This window comes from Nelumbo nucifera, chromosome 5, assembly GCF_055504915.1.
Source record: "Nelumbo nucifera cultivar China Antique chromosome 5, China Antique-T2T, whole genome shotgun sequence".
Lineage (NCBI taxonomy): Eukaryota > Viridiplantae > Streptophyta > Magnoliopsida > Proteales > Nelumbonaceae > Nelumbo > Nelumbo nucifera.
This window is the reverse complement of record NC_142653.1, coordinates 55,442,647-55,462,582: the sequence shown is the minus strand read 5'-3', so window position 1 is coordinate 55,462,582 and position 19,936 is coordinate 55,442,647. Positions and strand designations below refer to the sequence as shown.

Sequence of the window (19,936 nt, the reverse complement as noted above, 5' to 3'; positions counted from 1 at the left end):
AAAATAATTAACAAAAAGGGGAGTAAATTGTTTAAATGTTTATTAAATCAGAAAATTTTATTAACAAAAAAATCATAATTTATTAAATCAGTAAATTAACAAAAAAAGAGCAAAATATTTATTAAAACCAGAAAAATGTTTATTACATTTTATAATAAATCATAATTTGTTCCAAATTTAATATAAAAGATAGAATAAATTTATTAAATTTTACACTAAATCATAATTTACTATAAATTTAGTATTAAAAAATAGAATAAATTCATTAAGTTTTAAAAAAAATCAAAATTTATTTGAGTCCTAATACTAAGAAAAAGAGAATCAGATTATTAAATTTATAATAAAACATAATGTATTATAACTTTAATATTTAAAAACATCAGAATAAATGTATTTTTATTTACTAGTGTGAAATAAATATATTAATATTTATAATAAATCAAAATTAACAATAAGAAAAAATCAGATAAGTTTGTAAAAGCATAATAAATCAGTATATAAGTTAAAACTTACTAAAATAAAATAGTATATTATTTAAATGCATAAAATTTAATATATTTATGTTAATGTAAATTACTCATATTGACACATATTTAAACTTAATGTTTAAAATAAAATGTTCATAAAAATTAAAGAAATAAAAACAAAAAGAAAACTAGAATATAAAATAGTCATGCATATAAAATGTTTATTTATAGTAATAGAAGTATTTATAGTAAGACAAAGAGACCCTCTCTCCCCTTTCCTTTTCACCTTGATTGCTGATGCACTTGGGAGATTGATCCATAAAGCAGACTTGAGGAATCCGATAAGAGGGTGGGGTGTAGGAAGGGAGGAGGTTCCTCTAACACATTTAGAGTTTGAAGATGACACAATCTTGTTTTGTGAAGCGGGGGACATTAATTGGATTCAGAATCTAAAGTTGGCAATACAACTCTTTGAGCAGATTTCTAACCTCAAGGTGAACTTTGATAAGAGTTGTGTGGTGGGAGTGAACAAAGATTAGAAGGACCTAAGGGAATTTGCAGGTGAGTTAGGGTGTGCAATCTCAGACTGGCTCTTGACATACTTGGGCCTACCTTTTGAAGAAAACCCTAAGAATGTAAGTTTCTAGAATCCGGTGGTGGAGAGGTTTGAGAAGAGATTGGCAGCTTGGAAGAGAAACCATCTTTCTTTAGGAGGGAGAGTCACTCTCATTAGGTCTACCCTAGCTAACCTACCGGTCTACAACCCGTCAGTGTTTAAGATCCCTTCTAAGGTCTCCAATCTCCTAGAAAAATTAATTAGGAATTTTCTGTGGGTGCCTGGAGAGGAGAAGAGAGATCATAGGGTGAGTTGGGAGGTGATAACTAGGTGCAAAAATCTAGGTCTTGGGATTGGTAACATCAAGAAAAGGAATATGGCTCTGCTAAGGAAATGGTTGTGGAGGTTTACAATGGAAAGGGATAAACTGTGGACTGAGGTTGTGGCAAGCATACATGGGTTGGAAGACAATGGCTGGGATCCTGGAATCTTGGCAAGGTCTACAACTGCTTCTCTTTGGAAATCCATTCACAATCTGCTTCTACTCTTTTCCCCTTGGATTAGGTATGGTCTAAACTTTGGTAACAGAATAAAATTCTGGGAACAACCTTGGGTAGGGGTTTCACCTTTGAAGGACCAGTTTCCATCCTTGTATGCTTTGTTTGACTTGAAAAATGAACCTATCTCTTTTTGCTTAGTTCCTTCAGACTCCACTTTTGGTTTTGGGTGGAACCTAGGCCTTCGGAGGGCAATTAGGGATATAGACTTGGAAAGCTTGTTACCTTTGTTAGCCACCCTTGAGAATGTCTTCCTAAATCCTGATAAGGAAGACACTAGATTTTGGGCCCCTTCTACCTCTGGTACTTTCTCTTGTGCTTCATTCTTTGAAACCTTAACTCACCCTTCTGTCCTTTCTTGGTTGTCATTTCCAGCTAAGGAAATATGGAGCAAGCCTATTCCTCCTCGGGTTGTTTTTTTTTTTTTTTTTGTTGGCAAATGTTCCTGGAAAGAATAAACACATTTGACTTACTCTAGCGAAAGAGACCCAATTATTGTCTACTTCCTATTAGATGTGCTCTTGTAAAGCTGATGAGGAATCTGGCTACCACCTCATGGTCTCTTGTAAGGTTGCTAAAATTGTGTGGGAGTGGGTTTTCTCCCGTTTTAGGTGTTCTTGGAATCTGCCAGAGAGTGTCCAAAGTTTGTTCTCTCCTTTTTTCCGATGGCCTAAGAAGCGAGGGAAGACTATGTGGAGGAGTATTAGGGCAGTTGTGTGTTGGTCATTGTGGGAAGAAAGAACTCATGTATTTTTTCAAATAAGGAAAGAACCCTGGAAGAATTGTTAGAACTAATCCTTCTAAGGGCTGTCCATTGGCTAAAATCTTTAGAGTTGTTTTTAGACTTTCCTATGGATGACTTACAAAGAAATTGGAAAAAGATTGCTTTCATTGCTAGGTGCAAGAGGACTCTTTGTCCCTCTTGGTCCCCTCCCCCCTTGGGTGTTATAAACTTGAACTTTGATGGCAGTAGTGTAGGAAATCCAGGGCCCTCAGGGATTGGAGGAGTCTTCAGGAATGAGGAAGGGATTGTTATTGCTTTGTTCTCTGGCCCTGTTGGAGAAGGCAACTCTCTTAGGGCTGAGATCCTTGTTGTGCTTGAAGGAATTCGAAGAGCAAAGGTATTAAATATCAACCGTTTGATCCTAGAAGGTGATTCGAAGGTGGTGGTTAGCTGGCTGAAGAAAGAGGACGGCGTATTGTGGAACTATAGAAATGAAAAGAAGCAGTTCTTATATGTAGGGACATTGAGATACAATACAGTTCGGTGAAGAGGAGTGCCAACTCATTTGCGGATGGGCTGGCCAAGCAAGGGGTGAATAGGGAGTCTGTCTTTTGGGCTAGTCTTTAATTTTTTCTCTTTGTATTCCATTTGTATTCTGTGTTGTAAGGTTTTACTTAATTGTTACTTTATGGCTGATGTTAGTTGGTTGTTGGACAGTGACAGTTACTTGTTTTTTTCTTTTTTCTTTTTTCTTATTATTCTGATTCTAGGATATGCCACCAGGGGCATACTTGTAATTTCTGATTCTTTTATGAAGTTAATATAAATAGAAACCTAGCAGCAGCCAATAGAGGCTTTTTCCTCTCAACCGAACATCTCTCTTCCTCTCTCTCTCTCCCCCCATCCCCAACCAATCCCCACATATCACCACATGGTATCAGAGCAGTTTTTCTGGGTTGAAAAAGACCTACGATCCCTCCTACCCTATTCTTAAAAAATGGTGTTTGGACATGGCTGCTCCTGCAGAAACCCTAGTAGGCTTCTGGCGGCTATTTCTATAGAAACCCTAGCAGTTCTGGTGGCAGTTTTTTTGGGAAACCCTAGCAGTTTCTGGCGACAGCTTTTGTGATTTCTTTCTTGTCCGTAATAGCAAGAAAAACCTAGTCGGAGAAGGATGATGCTGGTGTAGACTCCTCTGTTCGATGCTGTGAAGTCAAGTTGAGATTAGCACCTTTGTACAAGTGCTGAACAGGTGTGTTTTTTTGTTTCAGTTGTCTCAGCCTTCTTTGGCCGATGGTGTGTAGGGCTCATGCCTTGATTATATAGTTATTTGTTTGGACGTTGGATGGTTAGAGTGTGTGAACTACAGTCAGACCGAGTGTAATGTCTATATTGGTGGTGCTGAACCGACTAACGGACTGGTTTATTGTTCTGTTTGGATGTTGTGTTGACTGAACCCCTTGTTCTCAGCAGTATTCCCTTTGTTCTCAACAGTATTTAATGTTCTTTTGCTCACATTCGAGGAGTAAACCTTGAGTTGCTCACATTCTGATTGTGGCGGCTGTGTTGTTGGGTGGTACTTGGACTGTTTTTTAGTAGTATTCGATGGCAAGTCATGAATTAACTTCATTGGGGGCTACACCAACCTACAACATAGCGGGTATGGGAGGTGAAAACATGGTTTTTCCCATGCCAATTACCCCTTTAAACGGTCTGAACTACCTGGAGTGGGCTAAGAGTGTAAAACTCTATGTAATGGCAAGGGGTAAAGCTGGTTACATCAATGGAAGGGTGAAAGAACCCAAGGGTGAGACGGTTGAACATGATAAATGGGACCAAGAAAATAGTATGGTGATGTCTTGGCTCCTCGCAGCCATGGAACCTGATGTGAAAAAGAATTTTATGTGGGCAGACACCGCTAGTGAGATCTGGGAACAGGCCAGAACTACCTATTCTGAGCAAAGGCATTACGCCAAAGTTTACCAGTTGCAAGTTGAATCCTCAACATGTAAATAGGGAAACCATAGCTTGTCTTCATACTATTCAGCTCTTATCTCCATATGGAAGGAATTAGACCATTATCAGGCCATAGAGTGGAAGCACGATGATTATGCAAAGGCCTATAGGAAGCTGGTCTCTCAGCAATAGGTGTTTGCTTTCTTGTTTGGATTGAACCCTGCATATGAACCGTTGAGGGTGCAAATCCTAGGAAGCAAAGAGTTGCTTACGGTTTACGAGGTATACTTCTGTGTCCAATTTGAAGAAAGCAGGCGGAATGTGATGGTTACATCTGACGGAGAAGCAACAAGTTGCCTTGGCTGCAATGAATAATAGCTCCACGGGAAAGAAAAGTGACCCTAAGAAGGCTGATAATAAAGATAAGTTGTTCTGTACCCACTATAGGCGTTCACGACATACACGTGACACTTGTTGGGACATCCACGGGAAACCCAAGTGGGCAGCAAAGAATCAAGAATAGGGTAAAGGTCATTTGAGGAAAATGAACACAGCACATGTGGCAACCCAAGATACTCAAGTTACCGATAGTACCCTTGGTCCATTCCTTGTGTCCTTTCGGGGTACCCAAGATACTCAAGTTGCCAATAGTACCCTTGGTCCATTCCTTGTGTCTTTTCGGGGTACCCCTCCTCTCAAAAAGGGTATCGGTGCTTTGACCCAGTTAGTCGTAAATTTTTTGTGTCTATGGATGTGTCATTCTTTGAGCCCGAGCCATTCTTCCCTCCTTCTCATGGGGAGAGTCTTAGTGTGGAAGAGGAGAAGTAGGTTTAGGCATCTCTTCCTTCTATTCCGGACCTTACTCCCTTCTATGTCTTCCAACGTACACGTTGGAGAGATCAGTGGTGTGATAGAGATGTGGAGCAGTCAAACACTGAGCAATTGACATCATCAGACTCCCAGGAGGTAAGTCCAACCCCTAACCTTACTCCTACTGTGGATGATCTTGACATTCCTATTGCCCAACGAAAGGGAGTCAGTTCCTGCACTACCAAACACCCCATTACCCACTTTGTCTCCTATGACCACATTTCCCCCTTGTACCGAGCCTTCCTATCGGTAGTTGATTGCATCCCTGTTCCTAAAAATGTTGCAGAAGCTTTAAAATGCTTCGAATATTTAGATGCCATGAAGGAGGAGATTAATGCCCTCCACAAAAATCAAACTTGGGAGTTGGTGGATCCTCCAAAGGGGAAAGACCCCGTGGGGTGCAAATGGGTGTTCACAGTTAAGCACAAGGCAGATGGAATAGTTGAAAGGTACAAAGCAAGACTAGTAGCCAAAGGGTACACACAAATGTATGGGGTTGACTATGATGAGACATTTGCCCCGGTGGCTAAGATGAACTCAATTAGGGTCCTCCTGTCCTTAGCTGCTAATCTTGACTGGGAACTACATCAATTGGACAAAAAGAATGCTTTCCTGAATAGTGACTTAGAAGAAGAGATGTACATGGTTCAACCTCCTAGATCCTGTGCTAAGGGGAGTGAAAATGTGTGCAAGCTACAAAAGTCTCTCTATGGCTTAAAACAGTCTCTAGAGCCTGGTTCAGTAAGTTTTACATGGCAGTTCAAGAGATGGGATTCAAACAGTGTCAGTCTGATCATATACTCTTTGTGAAGAGATGTCAGGAACAGGTTGCTATATTGATAGTGTATGTAGACGATATCATCATTACAGGAAGTTGGAACTCAGAGATACAGAACCTGAAACAATTCCTTGCATCTAAATTTGAAGTGAAAGATCTAGGACTCCTGAAGTATTTCCTTGGGATTGAAGTTGCCCGCTCAGCAAAGGATATCTTTGTCTCTCAAAGGAAATACACCCTTGATCTATTACGAGATACAGGTAAATTAGGTGCAAGGCCGGCAAATAATTCTGTGGATGTGGACCACAAGCTAGGTGACTGTGTTGGTGAACCTCTGAAAGATGTGAAGCAGTTCCAAAAGTTAGTGGGAAAGATGATTTATTTGTCCATGACCCGTCCAGACATTGCCTATTCCGCTGGGGTCTTGAGCCAGTTTATGCACTCTCCTAAGAAGCCACACATGGAGGCAGCAAAGAGAGTTCTTAGATGCTTGAAGAAATATCCAGGAACAGGCCTACTATTCAGTAAACACAATCACCTAAAGGTGGAAGTCTTTACAGATGCTGATTGGGCAGGAGTTGTGAATGATAGAAAGTCCACTAGTGGGTATTGCACATTTGTGGGAGGAAATCTGGTGACCTGGAAGAGCAAGAAGCAAAGTGTGGTAGCACGGTCAAGTGTTGAAGCTGAATATAGGGCTATGGTACATGGGGTGGCTGAAGTCCTTTGGCTAAAGAACCTTCAAGGGGAGCTTGGAGTTGTGGTTCATAGTCCTATGTCCCTTTATTGTAACAACAAGGCTGCAATAAACATTGCCAGCAACCTAGTCTTACATGAGAGGACCAAGCATATTGAGGTGGATAAACACTTCATAAGGGAGAAACTGGGAAAAAGGGAAATTTGCATCCCTTGTGTCAACTCTAAGGAACAACTTGCTGATGTCTTTATAAAGGGGCTTCCGTGCTCGCGGCACAATGAGTTATGTGACAAGTTGGGCATGATAGACATCTTCAGCCCAACTTGAGGGGAGTGTTGTAAGGCTTTACTTAATTGTTACTTTATGGCTGATGTTAGTAGGCTGTTGGACAGTTACAGTTACTTGTTTTTTTTCTCTTCTTTCTTTTTTCTTATTATTCTGATTCTAGGATATGCCACCAGGGGCATACTTGTAATTTCTGATTCTTTTATGAAATTAATATAAATAGAAAACTGGCAGCAGCTAGTAGCGGCTTTTTTCCTCTCAACCGAACCTCTGTCTTCCTCTCTCTCTCTCTCCCCCCCCTCCCAATCCCCACGAATCACCACATTCTGTTTTTAGGGAGCTAGGATATTTTATCTCCCCTCTTGTATCCATAATCCCTCTTTTCTTTTAAATTTAATAACGTTGTTATTGATCAAAAAAAAAAAAAAGACGCCAATAGATCGAGGATCTTCATCCAGTTTCACTCCAGCAATTTCCACCACTGTGTAGTAGAGATTTGAGATGTTACAGGATATGAACATCCCTTCTATTGCCGTTACTACCTTCTCTAGCACAACTTTCTTCCGAAGATTAAAAGGGTGCCCAAACAATTTCATAGAAGGTAAGGGCTGTTCATAAGAAGGCCCAACCCGACCAAATTGACCAACTGAGACTGACCCAACCCGAGTTGGTCGGGTTTTCTTCACAACTGGTTGGTTTCAGGTTGTAAAACATGATAAACTGATGTTTATGCACTGCAAAAACATTATATCAACTTGTATGCATTGCACAAAGTATTGTGAACAACTAAACAAAGTATACAATAACATGCTTCTTTAGCTAAGTTGGTTCGGGTCGGGTCGGGTCGGTTTCGGTTTTCTGGTTTCACCAGAAAACAATAAGCATGTTATTGTATACTTTGTTTAGTTGTTCATAATACTTTGTGCAGTGCATACAAGTTGATATAATGTTTGAAATTCATGATTTCAATTTTTGTGGTGAAACTAATCTCTAATCCCAAACTGACAATCCAAACTTGCACCACATAGGCACATGGGGGGCATGGCTAAACTTAGAGCCGAAATCGACCCAAACCGACCCAACCTGACTCAAACCGACCAGGTTGGTTTTGCTTAACACTGGATCAGTTTCGGTTTCAATCTTAGGTAACCCGACCAGGTCGGGTCGGTTGGAAAAACCATAGTAAACCGACCCAATCCGACTCGTGAACAGCCCTAATAGAAGGCTTCATCATGAAAAACCTTGCTGTTACAGGCAACAGTCCATTTCTTCACTAGATTGACACCCAACTTAGTTTCTAACCTGTCAAAATCCACAGTTTTTTCTTCAACATACAAAATTGCCCGTCTTCTATCATAAGGGAATATCACGACTCCTTCCATTTGAAGTTTCTTTCTCAGTTTATCCAGAATAAATCCCCAGTCCATAAATTCCCTTCTTACAACCAAAATCATTTTTCTTTCCCACATTTCTCCATTTCCTTCCAATGTCAAGCTTTGCACTTTGTTAATGCAACTTGCACTTCATGTTGGGGATGCCCTTTGGTGTTTGGATTGTATTATAGTATAGTTGTCAAGGTGATGCCTAGGCGACAAGGTGCTCTTTGAGCTTGCCCTCGCCTAATCGCCAAACAGTTTTGTACTATGTATTATAAAATACTTTTTTATTCTTTATTTTTTGACATTATAATTATAAAATAGGCACTATTAAACTAAAATATTCATTTTGTGTTTATATACTGATTTCTTTTTTTTTTATTTTCCTATTTGTTAGGGTTTAATCAATATAAACATTGCTAAATGCTGTATTGAACCCCCAAAGACTTTAAAACCTGAACCAATAAGTAAGGAAGAACTTAAAATTTTGTCTAATGAACACATTTTCTACTACTACATAATTTGCCTAGAGACACCGCATTTTGATATTCAACCTATGAAGAAGTGGTTGGAGCATACATTGCTTCAGTGGGATTGATATCGTCAAAACACATTCAAACACCCTGAACCACCCTTTCTATAGTAGAGGAGCCCTTTGTGAAGTTGATAATTCCCAAACAACACCAAGCCCTGAAATCTCCTGTTAAAAGACTGATCATGGCACAAAAAGGTCAGACCTTGCTGGGTAAATTGGTGAAATTTTCAAATTTAGTATAAGTCCAAGAAAAGGAGAACAATACCTGCTCTAGATGCCACAAATGTATCTCCCAAATTTTTTCAAATTGGTGAATTTCATAGAGAAAATTTTCTCTTAGGACTGATCTTGGATCATCAATCAAATTTGAATTGAGAATTAAGAAGGAATGTTACCTGATTTAGATGCCACAAATGCATCTTCCAAAGTGGTGATACATGTCCAAGAATCCAACCAAAATCAAGTTGCAAGCTGGAGAAGGCACAACTCAAATTGCATGAACTCAATCTAGTATGTGTGTGAATCAATGTGCACTTCAAATGTCTTATTGAATGCAGCTGTTGTTCACTTAAGATATTTGTGTTTTTGTTGGGAAAACACAAGAGGGAAGAGAGAGAAAAACTTCACCTTTCACCCTTGGTTGAATTAGGGTTTGGAGGTAGAAAACTTGATGAAAATTATTTCTCCCAATTCCCCTACACTCTATCATATATAGAGCTGTACTCCTCCAGTCCTAAAAGGTTTCCAAATTAGATTTCTATCTAAATTAGTTATTTTTGATTAGGAAATAACTCTTCATATTAAAGTCAAGAGAGAAAACAAACCTTTCCCAATTCAACCCAAAGTGTCAAACTATGCAATTTCCTAGTCAAACTAGGCATGCGGCTAGTCAAACTAGTATTGTTGGAATTACATCAATACTCTTGTCTTTAATTAACACCTTTGACTAGTCAATTCGACCTGATCCTTGTAGGTTTGGGGCTCACTAAGCTCTCACACTATACCATGTGGGCTTGGCCCATGAATTGAAACAAATGGGCCAAATTCACTAGTTAGGTCTAGTGAGCTGCCCACCCAATCTTGTTGGACTTGGAATTGGTCTAACATTTAAAGTGGTCTTTGGGTTTCAGCCATCCTATTAGCCCATACCCAATGGTTTAATTTGAGAAAAGTGCCCATCAGGTTTTGGCCCAAGAAGACACTTGCTCTCAATCTCTCAGTCAATAATACTAGTACACTGCATATGGAGAAGGACCTCCTCTCTGACTGGGAGTTGCAATGTCAAATCCTTTACTCAGATGGATCCTGAGATTAAATTGTTTTGAAAATTGATCTAAGAAACAAAATGAAATCCACTACCGGAAATTTTAGATTTCCATCAAAGAGTGTAAACGAAGGTATTCTCTGTCTAAGAAAGTGGCTGATCGTATCACAATGATCACCCACTCATGTGATCTTCTAACCTACTCCAACATACCTAGGAATTTGACCCTTGGAGAATTTGTGGAGCAGTTTGTCTCAGCTGCTAGGGACTAGAGTTAGACCCTAAGTACAACTGGTGGATGTTTTTGAGAGGCATTGGTTTGGATACTACACTAGGTCTAGACTGAGTCCAACTTGGACTTAAATTGGTGGGAATGTATTGAAACTATTGATACTATGATCAACCAAAAAAATGTAAAAGAAAAGCCTTAATTATTTTGTGGGGCATTACCTCATTGGTAGTTTGAGGAATGAAAACTAAGGGCAAATTTTTAGCTTAGATGTACTGGCATCTTGATAAAATTGTGCAGACATTATTGCCTCAAAAACTGAAAAATTCTCCAGATTTGGGTTAATATGAGGACCACATTAATCTTTACCTCACAAGAATAATAACATGGATTGGAGTCCCAAAGCATCCACCTCATGCCGTAAATGCAAGAGGTGAGGTCCACATTAGTGTTCCCCTCCCAAAACCCATGCTGGGACTAGCATTTGATGATGACCCTTTATCATTTTACTAATATTGATGTTAGGCATTTTTACTGTTCAACTGAAATATATAGGGTTTTGTGTCTTATGATTTCTTGTTTGTAAATGCCTTTATATATATATATATATATATATATACATTTTGGTTCTAGCAATTTATTTCATCTTCCTATTACATAAAAATGAGTATGGAATGAATCTTTTCATTTTCAAAATAAGCATTTTATAATAAAATTGGACGTTTTCCCTGGTAAAGACGAGCTCCCAAAACCCAAGCCATAAATGTTAGAGGTAAGGTCCACAGTAGCATTGCCCTCCCAAAATCCAAGCCTTTGGTGATGGCCTTTATCATTTACTAATTTTGTGGTTAGCTATTTATACTATTGGTGGCACCCTTAAAATTTTATCAATTCAAAGTGCTTAGTATCATGAACATACAGGGTTTAGTGCCTTGTGATTTCGTATTTGTAAAGGACTTTATATACATTTTGGTTCTAGTAGTCATTTATTTCATCTTCCTATTCCATAGAAAACTGAGCATGAAATGAGCTAGATGTTTTCATTTAAAAAATAAGCTTTTTATCATAAAATTGGAGGTTGATTTCATTGGTAACGACAAGTTCCTTTTATTTTGTTTCTTTATTCATTTTCTCCCAATGTATCTTAATTTTGTTTCTCCTGGTATCCTATGTATATTAATCCTATTCTCATGGCACAAAAAGAGCGGTGACAAGATCAATTTGCCAATTAGTGTGGGGGATAACATCATCCTTAATCATGATTTCATGGGAGGGCTGCAATTTTGGAATCTCTATGCCTGCAATGGATTTGTGGTTACAGAAGCAAATTACTTTGAGGGAGTGCAACCATATTCAGGGAAGAACTATTGTGTTACTCTGGATCGAACACATGATTGGCAAGGCTTAGAACAAGAAATCACAAACAGAGTATCACCTGGTTTTATTTATGATTTCTCTGCTTTTGTCAGAGTATGGGGTCCTGTGCAGGAAGCAGCAAAAGTCCAAGCAACTGTGAGACTGGAGTACCCAGATTTAGAAACTAAATATATAATAATTGAAAGGTATAGCAATTTCTCTCTTCTTATTTGTCTAGCTCTTATGGTTTTATTATTAACATTTTCTGCCTGTAGTGTCATTGCAACAAAAGAGAACTGGGAGAAATTGGAGGGCACATTCTCATTCATGACTATGCCCAAGTTGGCTACAATTTATTTTGAAGGGCCTGATCCTGGAATTATCCTGCTAATAGATTCTGTTGTGGTCACTTGTGTGAGTCATGAGCAGGAGGTACGTATCTTGTCTACTCTTCTCTTTCTCTACTTGATTGAATTTCATTCTTGTAATGATTTATGGAATGTGGGGGAGAGAGAGAGAAGGAAAAGAGAGGTGTGATTGAGAGAAAAAAGTTTTTCCTGGCTGTCGCCAGTCTTCTATTTATATTAACTCAATAAAGGAATAGAAATTACAAGTATGCCCCTGGCAGTACACCCTAGAACCAAAATAATAAGAAAAAACAAGTAACTAACTGAAAGTACTAAGAAGTCAGCCTATTAACAGCAGCTATAAAGTAACAATTAAATAGGCCTTACAACACTCCCCCTCAAGTTGGGATGAATATGTCTATCATGCCCAGCTTGTCGCATAACTCATTGTGCTGCGAGCATGGGAGCCCCTTTGTGAGAACATCAGCAAGTTGTTCCTTGGAGTTGCCATAAGGAATGCAGATTTCCCATTTTCCAATTTTTCCCTTATGAAGTGTTTGTCCACTTCAATGTACTTGGTCCTCTCATCTAGGACAGGGTTGCTAGCGATGTCTATTGCAGCCTTGTTATCACAGTAAAGGGATAATAGGACTATGAACAACAACCCCAAGCTCCCCTAGAAGATTCTTTAGCCAAAGGACTTCAGCCACCCCATGTGCCATAGCTCTATATTCAGCTTTAGCGCTTGACCTTGCTACCACACTTTGTTTCTTGCTTTTCCAGGTCACCAGATTTCCTCCCACAAATGTGCAATATCCACTAGTGGACTTTTTGTCATCCACAGCCCTTGTCCAATCAGCATTTGTAAAGACTTCCACCTTTAGGTGATTGTGTTTACTAAATAGTAGGCTTGTTTTGGGATATTTCTTCAAGTATCTGAGAACTCTCTTAACTATCTCTATGTGTGGTTTCTTAGGAGAATGCATGAACTGGCTTAGGACCCCAATGGAATAGGCAATGTCTGGACGGGTCATGGACGAATAAATCAGCTTTCCCACTAACCTTTGGAACTGTTTCACATCTTTCAAAGGTTCACCAACACAGTCACCTAACTTGTGGTCCGCATCCATAGGAGCATTTGTTGGCCTTGCACCTAATTTGCTTTATCCTGTAATAGATCACGGGTGTATTTCCTTTAAGAGGAAAATATACCCTTCTCTAAGTGAGCAACTTTAATCCCAAGGAAATACTTCAGGGGACTTAGATCTTTCACTTCAAATTTAGATGCAAGGAATTATTTCAAGTTCTATATCTTTGAGCTCCAACTTCCTGTAATGATGATATCATCCACATATACTATCAATACAACAACCTATTCCTGACATCACTTCACAAGGAGTGTATGATCAGACTAACATTATTTGAAACCCATCTGTTGAACTATCATGTGAAGCTCACTGAACCAAGCTCTAGGAGACTGTTTTAAGCCATAAAGAGACTTTCGCAACTTGCACACCTTATTTTCACTCCCCATGGCATAGAATCCAAGGGGTTGAACCATGTATACTTCCTCCTCTAAGTCACCATCCAAAAAAGCATTCTTTATGTTCAGTTGGTGCAATTCCCAGTCAAGATTAGCAGCTAAGGACAAGAGAACCCTAATTGAGTTCATCTTAACCGTTGGGGCAAAAGTCTCATCATAGTCAAGCCCGTATACTTGTGTGTATCCTTTGGCTACTAATCTTGCTTTGTACCTTTCAACTGTTCCATCTGCCTTGTACTTAACTGTGAACACCCATTTACACCCCACACGGTCTTTCCCCTTTGGTAGGTCCACCAATTCCCAAGTCTGATTTTTGTGAAGAGATTTAATCTCCTTCTTCATGGCATCTATCCAATCAGGGCATCTTAAGGCCTCTGCAACATTTCTGGGAACAGGGATGCAATTAACTGTAGATAGGAAGGCATGGGATGAGGGGGAAATGTGATCGTAGGAGACAAAATGGGCAATGGGGTATTTGGTAGTGTATGACCTAACTCCCTTTCGTTGGGCAATAGGAATGTCAAGGTCATCCATAGTAGGAGCAGGTTAGGGGGTGGACTTACCTCCTGGGAGTCTAATGGTGTCGATTGCTCAGTGTTTGGCTGCTCCATATCTCTACAACACCGCTGATTTCTACGACATGTATGTTGAAAGACACGAAAGGGAGTAAGGTCCGAAATAGAAAGAAGAGATACCTGAACCTACTTCTCTTCCACAAATACAACTCTCCCCCTGAGGAGAAGAAGGGAAGAATGGCTCTGACTCAAAGAAGGACACATCCATAGACACAAAAAACTTACGACTAACTAGATCAAAGCACTGATACCCTTTTTGAGAGGAGGGATACCTAGAAAGACAGAAGGAATGGACCGAGGGTCTAACTTACCTCGGATGGAGACAAATCATGGACAAAGGCACGACAACCAAAGACTCATGGGGATGGAAAATAAAGGAGACTGAGGGTACAATAACTGATGAAGGGCCATATAGTTTAGCACTTTGGAGGGCATGCGATTGAGGTCATAAGCAGCTACAAGTATAGCATCCACCCAAAACCTTTTTGGGACATTCATGTGTAACATCATCCCACGAGCTACCTCAAGGAGGTGTCTATTCTTCCTCTCTGCAACACCATTTTGTTGTGGTGTTCTAGCGCATGATCTCCTATGAATAGATCCATGGGAGGCAAAGAACTCATTGAGCTTCCTATGGAAGTATTCCTTTGCATTATCAGATTGGAAGATCTGTATTTCAACATGGAACTGTGTAAACACCATCCTCTAGAAGTCTTTCACTATCTTTGGAACATCGTCTGTACTATGCATAGGAATTACCCATGTATAGCGAGAGTAATCATCAATCAATGTGATACAGTACTTATATCCGCCCTCAGAGATTACATTTGGTAGGCCCCCATACATTAGAATACACAACATGAAAAGGAACATTTGATCTTTTATTACTTGAGTGAAAAATTGTTCTACATTGTTTGCTCAATTAACACGTTTGACACATGAACTTTGACACTGAACATGACATAAATAAAACTGGAAACAAAGACTATTATTTCAAAAGAAGCATGACCTAAACAACTATGCCAAAAAAAAAAAATTGGCTCTTATTTGACTTACTATATGACTTTGAGGATGACATCGAGAGACTAGCTTTGTTGTCGAGAATGTAGAGACCATCCACTAGGCTTCCTCTACCAATCGTCCTCCCAAAAGTTAGGTCCTGAAAAACACGAGTCAGCAAAAAATGTCACACTGCAGTTCAAAGAGCTTGAAATGCTACTAATTGAAAGCAAACTTATAGGAAGTTGAGGGACATGCAATACACAATTCAGGTTATGGACATGGAGAAGAGATATTGATCCTTGGCCTGCAATGGAAGAAAAAGAACCATATGCAAATCTCACTCTATCCCTTCCTAACAAAAGGGTATAAGACTGAAACAAGTTTGGCTTACCGGTCATGTGGTTGGAGGCCCCTGAGTCAATGATCCAAGGGAAATCCATGGGAGTGACATGGAATTCAAAAGTCGTATTACCTGAAGTAGAGGGAGTACCAGTAACTAGGTTGTCCATTTGTCGCAAAGCCCTACCATAAGATTTCAGGTGCTCTCTGAAGGAATTCATTATATCTTCCTTGGGGTCAAACTTATTAGGGTGGTCCTGGGTACTACCAACAACCTAAGTATCTTGGGTTGCCACATGTGCTGTGTTCATTTTCTTCTAACTTTGACATTTACCCTGTTCTTGATTCTTTGTTGCCCACTTGGGTTTCTCGTGGATGTCCCAACAAGTGTCACGTGTATGTCATGAACGCCGAAAGTGGGTGCAAAACAACTTTATCTTTGTCCTCAATTTTCTTAGTGTCACTTTTCTTTCTCGTGGAGTTATTATTCATTGCAGCCAAAGCAACTTGTTGTTCCCCCTTAGTTGTAACCATTACATTGAACAAGGGAGTATACTTTGTGAACCGTAGGCAACTCTTTGCTTCCTAGGATCTGTACCCTCAACGGTTCACATGTAGGGTTCAGTCATAACAAGAAAGCAATCACCTATTGCTGAGAGACCAGCTTCCTGTAAGCCTTAGCATTATCGTCGTGCTTCCACTCTGGCTTGATAATAGTCTAATTCCTTCCATATGGAGGTAAGAGTTGAATAGTATGAAGACAAGCTACGGTTTCCCTGTTTAGATGTTGAGGATTCAGCTTGCAACTAGTAAACTTTGGCGTAATGCCTTTGCCCAGATCTCACTAGTGATGTCTGCCCACATAAAATTCTTCACATCAGGTTCGATGGCTACGAGGAGCCAAGACATCACCATACTATTTTCTTGGTTCCACCTATCATGTTCAGTCGTCTTCCCTTGGGTTCTTTCACCCTTCCATTAATGTAACCGGCTTTACCCCTTGCCGTTACATAGAGTTTTACGCTCTTAGCCCACTTTAGGTAGTTCAAACGGTTTAAAGGGGGTAATTGGCATGGGAAAACCCATGTTTGCACCTCCCATACCCGTTGTGTTGTGGGCTGGTGTAGCCCCCGATGAAGTTGATTCATAATTTGCCGTTGGATACTACTGAAAAACAATCCAAACACCACCCAACTACACAGCAGCCACAACCAGAATACCAACCCTCAAGGAATTTACTTCTAGGATGTGAGCAAGAGAACAAAAAACACTGCTGAGAACAACTCTGAGAAGGTTCAGTCACACACAACCAGTCATTAAACCAGCCTGGTAATCAGTTCAGCACCACCAAGACAGACATTACTATCAGTCTGACTGTAGTTCATATAGTCTAACCATCCAACATCCAAACAAATACCTATATAACCAAGGAATGTGCCCTAAACACCATCGGCCAAAGAAGACTGAAACAAAAAAAAAACACACCTATTCAACACTTGTACAAAGGTGCTAACATGAACCCGACTTCACAGCATCGAATAGAGGGAGTCTGTACCAACATCACCCTTCTCTGACTAGGGTTTTCTTGGTACTACGACCAAGGAAAAAGCCACGGAAATTGCCACCAAAAAAACTGCTAGGGTTTCCATAAAAACTGTTGCCAAAAAATTGCTAGGGTTTCCACAAAAACTGCCGCCAGAAAATTGCTAGGGTTTCCACAAAAACTGCTGCTAGAAAATTGCTAGGGTTTCCGTCAGTAACCTACTAAGGTTTCCCCATCTTCCATGTCCAAAACTTTTAAGGAAGGAAACCTTGCTCAAAACAGGAGGGATCGTAGGTCTTTTACAACCCAGAAAACTTGGCTCTGACACCATGTAATGATTTATGGAAAGTGGGAGAGAGAGAGAGAGAGAAAGAGAAGGAAAAGAGAGGTATGATTGAGAGAAAAAAGTTTTTTCTAGTTGTCGCCAATCTTCTATTTATATTAACTTAATAAAGGAATTGAAATTACAACTATGCCGCTGGCGGCACACCCTAGAACCAAAATAATAAGAAAAAACAACTAAAAGATAGTACTAAGAAGTCAGCCTACTAATAGCAGCTATAAAATAACAATTAAATAGGCCTTACAACAATTCATATTAGTGCTTCTGATATAGGCTATTTGTGAAATTTGTTATGGTATTGGGATTCAAATAGAATGCAAGGTAGAGAAATAGATATCTAACATATAGTAGCAATTGATTTTTTTTACTATTTTTGGTTAGTGTTACCCAGTTCTTAGGTGATTGGTAGCCAATGATCATGTAGTATCCTTTCATTTTTTTATGGCATGAGCCCAAATCATGAACACGTTATGCACCCTGTTACCCTAAGCATATTAGCACCTTCCCCTACAGGTGGAAGTCAGTTGGCTTGGCCTTGTATGTGCCCTGCTACCTTGGCATCCATACCTGTTCAATGGTTTTGATAAGTTAGAATAAGTTGGTTTCTTAATCATATTGGAGGTTGGATGGAGTCTATATGTCCTGTACTTGTAAAGGAACAACAAAGGGAGGGGGGATCAGGCTGCATCAAGGGAGTACACATCTGCTGTGCCTACTGTTGCAGTATTAACTTGCAACATCTAATTAAGATTGGCCAAACCAGCCAATGTTAATACATTGGAAAAATACGGGTACCTTGTACTTTGTGGGTAGTGATACTTGAAGGCTGAACCTTCAAGTGCTGCAGTACAGATCGTACGAGATAGGTACCCTGCATTTTGTTCAAGTTTTGATTCTCTCTCTTCCTTCATCTCCTTTAGTCAACCCAGATGAAATCATGGAGACTTATTGGTTTGAATCCTAAACTCCCTCTCCATTCTGTCAGTACATTGAAGGCATGGTTGATCCATCATATGGATGGCCGAACCCTGTAAGAAGGTTGGGCGAAATTTCAAAAATATCTTTACTCCCATCTAGGAATCCTATTCCCAATTTAGAAAACTACATTTTTCAAGTTTTGTTCTTATAACCAAACCGGACCAAATCTGAAACCAAGAGTAGGGAGGGATATACTTGATACAGAATCCACACAAGAATGTTCCTCCTAGCATAGGTGTTCACGCCCAAAGAGTGTACCAAATTCTCCTTCCACTGAAAATGACACAACTTAGGATGAGGCAGGATCAATAGGTAGTTCTTCACCAAGAATTTGTGATTCTTCAGTAAGAATCGAATGGGTTAGTGAGCATAGCTTCTAAATTATTTCTTTTGGCAAGAAACAATTTCAAAATCAAATCTTGATCAAATCCAAGAATTGGAGATCGAATAGGATAGGGCGGCAAGAGCAGGAAGAAAAAGAACTGAAGGCAAAATCAGTTTAATTCAGTTGTCTTGTTTATATGTTGAGTGTCTTATTCAAATTTGCCCTGCTCTTTTATTTATAGCCTTAAAAAGACAACCTCCTAATCTCATTAGGAGTTTCCTAATCCAAATCTTTATTTGGGTCTGAACTCTTTAAGTAATAAGGATAATCCCTTATCTTATTTGCAAATAAAGATCAGCCTTCCAAATCAAATTAGAAGTTCTTTGATCCAAATCTTTATTTGGATCTGGACTCTTGAAGAGGATAAGAATAACCCTCTTATTCTTATTTGCTAATCCAAACCCAGATCCACCCCTATTTAATTAATCCAATTAACCCAATTCGAAATGGACTATAGGCCCATTAAGCTTTCAGGCTTACTTCCTCTTTACTGCTGGCTAGCTTGGCTCCCTTTTTATAGCGTGGGACCCTATCATTTGATCTACACATCAGCCACATGGGTTCAACTTAACCTTTGTTACAAGGCTTGACCAAATTCATTGTTGAACACAGTGAACCCCTGAGTCCTTCACTTTGGGCTCTTAATGGGCCCAACATTTACACTAAATGGTCCTTGGGTCTTCTAGCCATCTTATGAAGGTCCAAGGACTATGGTTATATGCAAGATTAGCTCATTAAGTATAACCCTCAATGGTCTTACACTTAACCTCTCAGTCCATAATGATCAAACACTACTAAACAAGGGAGGACCTCTCCCTCGGCTGCAAGGTGCAATGCTGCACTCTTTACTCACATTGGATCTCAGGAATTAAAACCCTATTGCAAACATTTTGAAACCATAATATATATAAGTATATCATTATATAAATATATTTTACAAACCAAATTTCAAATACATTTGAAATCTATTTCCAACAGTTTAGGTTTCCATCCAAGAGTTTATTTTCCCGATCATTCACTTTGTCCGACAAAGAGACTGATCATGTTACTATGATCACCCACTCAAATGAATTCTTGGACTATTCCAGCATACTCAGGTTTTGACCCCCTCTAAGGATCTCACTGATTGGCATATTAAAGATAGCCTAATTCGACACCTAGTGTAGTATCATAATTGAGTCTAAGGGTCAGGTGTAACATTCTAGTTTTTCCCATCAATCTCCAAGATCTA

At 39.5% G+C, this 19,936-nt stretch overlaps 1 protein-coding gene across 5 annotated transcripts in view; it reads left to right on the top strand.

The window, feature by feature from the left end:
- The window catches only part of LOC104596787 (endo-1,4-beta-xylanase 2-like), a 77,231-nt gene that overhangs the window by 17,729 nt on the left and 39,566 nt on the right, over nucleotides 1–19,936 (top strand). For all 5 annotated transcript variants that reach the window (XM_010258076.3, XM_010258078.3, XM_010258075.3 and 2 more), the window contains 2 exons: nucleotides 11,498–11,856; nucleotides 11,926–12,082. In XM_010258076.3, coding sequence (XP_010256378.1) covers nucleotides 11,498–11,856; nucleotides 11,926–12,082 — 516 coding nt within the window. The remainder of the gene's footprint in view (nucleotides 1–11,497; nucleotides 11,857–11,925; nucleotides 12,083–19,936) is intronic.